The sequence below is a fragment of the Pyrus communis genome, chromosome 15, assembly GCF_041283825.1.
Source record: "Pyrus communis isolate YQ-2024b chromosome 15, ASM4128382v1, whole genome shotgun sequence".
In the NCBI taxonomy this organism is placed as follows: domain Eukaryota; kingdom Viridiplantae; phylum Streptophyta; class Magnoliopsida; order Rosales; family Rosaceae; genus Pyrus; species Pyrus communis.
Window position 1 is genome coordinate 41,147,049 of NC_142579.1, and position 5,350 is coordinate 41,152,398.

Below are 5,350 nucleotides of genomic sequence, written 5' to 3' on the forward strand. Positions count from 1 at the left end.
GTTGATCGTGTTCAGTGAACTCATTCTCTATTGAGCACCTACATGCTTGTCTTGATGTCACACACACCAATGACTCGAGACTAGTCACTCTCCCTGAGAGAAGACATAGCACGTACTGATCTTAACGGACTGTCAATGCCCAATTGACAATCCTATGATCAGGAACGTTTAGGATGTGTCAACGAAAGAATGGTCTCATGAATCTAACTTCTTTAGATCGCATTCTTCCAATCACATATTCCTTGGACTTATCGTTTAAGCATATAACATTTATATGAGACGGCTCAAACAATAATCTTTGCCCTTAATATTAAACTAGATTAGTTTAACATGTGAAATGTCCATAAAGTATCATCATATGATTGGTTTTAGGGCACATTTCCAACACGTTGATCTCTGGATCGGACGGTATAGATCAAACCACGTCACTAGCTGTTGGATGTCAAATTCAAAATTTTTTGACCATTGGAAATCCAACGGTCTAGAAAACTAGCCGTTGGAAATCCAACGGCCCATAAACAAACACGTGGCCTCCCCCATCAGATCCCTAAGTGCACCTGCGCTGGCGGGTCACCCCCACGTTTTATTGTCGGGACGCGCGTCTATGTGTACGTGTTTCGCATGCGCTTGGCGCAAAAAAAATTTAAACTGGCCTGCGACGTTATGCTGACGTCAGCATGACGTCAAGCAAGTCGTCCTATGGGTTTGTCAATTTTGGGTTGGCCTGGAAACCAGCTTGAGCTGGGTGCCGTCCTATCCACATGGGCTGGAGGGGATTAGTTGGGTGCTGGACCAAAAATGGTGCTGGGTGCCGGCCTACAAGTCCCTGGTGGACTTGCTCTAAACGGATCCAAATTACCACCCAGGTGACGTGGCGCCACTCCATTCGATCAATTCTCGATTGCAAAATTAAGTATATCACTCGTGCGCACCAGATTTTCTGACACCCATTGCACGTGGCATTGTCAGTCAGAGACTTCGCAAAGTCACGCGCCATCAAGGGGCGTGAAACCAAGCTGCACGTCCTCCAACGAGCTCTACTGGCTTTAATTTCGTCTATCTAATTTCCCCAGAATAGAAAAAACAAAAAAATTGAAAAAAAAAAAAAAAAACCCAGTAATTTTATACGAGCACAAATAGCATCTTGAATTTTGTTCCTTTTTGCTTCATTAATTTTAATTCCAAGGGAAAATGTTAGGACCTATTTGGTTGCTCGGAAAATTTCACTGAGATTCTGGTTTCATTCTAGAGTTCGAAACTTGCAGAGCTAATTTCAATGGCAGAGGAAGCTCGGAATGTGAGGAGCCCTCATTTTTTTGCGTTTTATTCTGCTGATTTGAGCTCTGAAAGACTGGTAATTTTGTTCTTCCCTCTTCAGATTCTCCATTATTTTATCTGTTTGGGTAATTTTATTTTCTTCTGGGTTGTTGGGAATTAGGGTTAGTGTGTAACATTTGCTGATTAATGTTAAAGTGAGTGTCTTTGGATTTGGGAATTAGGGTTAGTGCATTAAAGTTGTAAACAGTTAAATTGTTTATTCCATATTGGAATTAGTAATCCTGCAAAAATCTTACTCTGTTAGCAAAACTCTTACTCTGTTACTAGAGAGACTCAAATTGTAAAAAGTTATCATTTTTGTATCTTCAGAGTTTAGCCAAGTTAAAATATTGGTGGGTTAATCTCGGTGTTTATTGAATTTTTGGATGGTGATGCAATGTCATGCTACAGAAAATCCCAGAAAGATTCATGAGACACATGGAAGGCAAAACATCTGGGTTAGTTGCGTTGTTCGGCCCTAGCGGCAGTGCATGGAGTGTTGAATTGATTGAACAGAATGGTGGTTTGTTCTTGCATCATGGGTGGCCGGCATTTGTGAGAGACCATTATGTGGAATGCGGGGACTTCTTGATTTTCAGATACGATGGTGATTTGCGTTTCACCGTGCTAATTTTTGATCAAAGTGCATGTGAGAAAGAGGCTGCATTTCGTTTTGGATACGGCCAAGACTCCAGGAACTTTGAGAAGTATATGTATATGGGACGAAAAAGGGGAAGGGAGGAGGTCGCATCATCTGGCAATAAGCTGGTTGATGGTGCGGTGAAGAAGATTAGAAACAGTTCGTCTCAATTCCGGTCAGAATGCATTAGTGAGGGTCGAAAAGAAGAAACTTGTTCCACAGAAAAAAATCCACATGAGAATCCTGGTAAGAAAACCAACTGATCTGTTGGCTCTTTCCACACAAAGGCAACTTTCTGGTCACCAGATAATTCTGCAGAGCCTGCCCCTTTCTCTTTCTCTCCTTTTCCCTCTTATAGCAAGTTGTTTGTATTACAGATAATTTAACTGTTTTGGAGTGAAAGGACGGAACGAGCCCAAGTTTTCATGTAATAAAATACTAGGCATAAAAATGAAGTTCACGTGCACTAAGCACTAGAATGTCAACACTGAAATAATGAGTTTAACTACGTCTGTGCAAACAAAACTGAATACATAGAGTTGCATTGGTGATATTTTTATTATTGCTTGCAGGTTTGGATGTTGTTTCGTATAAAGCAAAGGCATCGATCCAAAATATGTGTGGAAAAGGAGATGGATTAAATGTTAATGGTAGAGTTTGTATGCAGATGTCATCAGCTCATGAAGTAGCACCATCATTTAGCTCCTCTAACCCTTATTTCGTGAGAATCATAAAAAGTTTCAACATCAGTGGTTCATATACTCTGGTGGGTTCTTCCCTCTGGCTCTGTTGTTGTATCTTTTTCTTCTTATGAGGGATGTTTTGTTTATTGTAACGTATACGTGTTGCATCAAATCACCCTTTTGAGACACTGTCCCATTTTAATTATCTGCTCTTATGCATCCAAAAAATATAGTATTGATTCCAATTTGGCATCAATTCTTTGTCCACAATTCCTCAAACTGTGCAGAATCTTGCTTTAATGTTACTGTTTCCCGATGGAATTAACCACAATCACCCAGAGGTTGTGCACGTGGTTCCTCATTTTGTCGTTCAGGTTTGGGGTTTGGACAATGTCCACGGTATTCTGCTTTTTCTTTTTCACATGGAAGTCTATATGGGATTCAACTGATAGATTTATCAGTGTTAAAGATTTTTGCCTCTTTTTCGTGAATGAACTTTTGAGTGTGTTCACGCATGTGGTTGTGGGTGTGTATGAGTGATTTTTTACTGACTGATTTATGTTTTGCAGAATATCCCATATAAATTTTCAGTGGCACATTTACCAAACTGCAAAGTAAAGATTGTCCTTCAAAATTGGAAAGGAGAAAGTTGGACCGTCAATTCTGTGCCAAGTAATAGAGTGCATACTAGTCACACTCTTTGTGGAGGATGGATGGCGTTTGTTCGTTATAATGACATACAGCTGGGAGATATCTGCACTTTTGAACTTGTGCGTGAGTGTGAATTCCGTGTCCACATTCAAAAGGGAGAAACATCTAGTTGGTTAAGTCCGGGGCTAGCTGTCACTACGCATAAAACTATCAAAGGCTTGTCAAAGAAAATGAAAGGGAACTCTCCCAAAGTCCTTTCAAAGAGTATAAGAGAGATAGCTGATAAACTATCATCAAAGAAGGATCAAGATGCTGCTTTCATTAATGACACAAGGAAATATGGCAGCACATCAAGATCTCTTACTAAAGCTGCACTTGCTCAGTCAAAAGTTGCTAGTAAAAAGTTGGGTAAGCAATCAATTTCTTGCAAAGATGGGGCCATGTGTGCTATCCATGTTTTTTATTGAAATGGCATGAAGTTCATCTAGACTAATATGCTATACTTGTATCTATAAACTTAGGCTAATGTAATTAGATTTTCGACGTGTTTAAGAAACACATGATAATAATATTGCTTAAAGTGATTGATGTCAAGGGCACTTTCATTTTTCTAACTTAAATTGGTTTATGAACCATAAAATGGAGACAGTTAATCGCAGGAAAAAAGTTGTTGAAGATGAACTAGATTCAAAATCAAGTGGTTTGAGAATCAAGTTAACACTTGATGAAGAAAGAATAGCTCAATCTTTCACTTCTTGTTTCCCGAATTTTGTGAAAATCATGAAGAAGTTCAACATCAGTGGATCATATACATTGGTAAGCCTTGTCAATTCACGCACACATTTTTATATTGTTCTTTTGAAGATTGCTTTTGGATGGTTCATACTTATAGACTGGTTATTCTTTTGCAGAAAATCCCATACCAGTTTTCCACAGAATACCTCCCCAACTATAAAACAGAGATTGTGCTTCGAAATTCAAAAGGGGAATGTTGGACTGTGAACTCTGTCCCAGACTCGAAAGGGCGTGTGGTGCATACTTTTTGTGGAGGGTGGATGGCATTTGTACGCGGAAATGACATTAACATTGGAGATGTTTGCATTTTTGAGCTTGTTGGTAAGGATGAAATGCAAGTGCACATTTCCGGTGTTGGTAAAAAGGGATTTGAGGCGGACAAGGAACATCTAATGTAGTATAGCGATTGTGTAATCTACCGGAAATGTACCTTCTTTCTGACACATGATCCAGCTCAACCATCCCTTGTACGTGTTCTGTGGTGAGCTTTCCTATTTGCGTTTTGTTTTTCTCTGATCGTATTCTTCATGTCATGGCGACTTCTAACTAAACATTGGTAAGTGTTGTCATCTTCAACCTAAATCATCCTTTCCTGTTATGAATATGAATGTTAATAGAACTTCACTGAACATCTTTTGTGAGCGTAGGCGCTTCTTCCTTTCCCCCCCGGACACAATCATGTGGTTTGTCATCGCTTTTAATGTGTTTTCCCCTTGGTGAATTCAGTTTGGTATAATGCATGCTGCATTAAAGAGTAAGGTTTCTGCGTTTTTGGTATGGATGGAGAGTAACTGATTTGCTGGTGTAATGGTGTATGCTATACATTTGTTTAGGGTCACTACATTCTCAGGCATTGTTTTTGCTTTTAATTCTCAGTGTCATGGAGAAACTTGTAACGGTAATCGGATTTCACTCTTTAGAGTTTTCATATGATTGGTACGGCACTCTTGATGCAATCGACATGAATGATAGGACAGAGGGGGATATTGTTGGTTGAAAGATGAGATCGATGGTCCTGATTAATGCTTATTTACTCTTAAAGCATAATCGACTTCAGACTGGTTCAAAAGTATATGACAATTTGAATGGTTGCAACAAATAAGATGCCAAAGGAAAGACATGAAAACTAATACAGGCCGAAGAAAATAGACTAAACCAACAAAGTACCCAACACTAACCAAGAAAATTGTAACTAAGCAGGGCACTAAGAACGTTGACAAAGAAAAAAGAGCGTGGCATTAAACTAAGAGGCCCGTTCTTTTTG

The 5,350-nt window shown here is 39.4% G+C and overlaps 1 protein-coding gene across 1 annotated transcript; it reads left to right on the top strand.

Moving 5' to 3' along the window:
- The first annotated feature begins 1,039 nt into the window (after nt 1-1,039).
- On the top strand, nt 1,040-4,715 carry LOC137708435 (B3 domain-containing protein Os01g0723500). Its single transcript, XM_068447518.2, is given in 7 exon segments — nt 1,040-1,354; nt 1,729-2,203; nt 2,530-2,723; nt 3,210-3,699; nt 3,941-4,107; nt 4,203-4,458; nt 4,461-4,715. Coding segments are annotated over 7 exon segments (1,689 nt in total). The 5' UTR covers nt 1,040-1,276; the 3' UTR covers nt 4,490-4,715.
- Nucleotides 4,716-5,350: the final 635 nt, after the last annotated feature.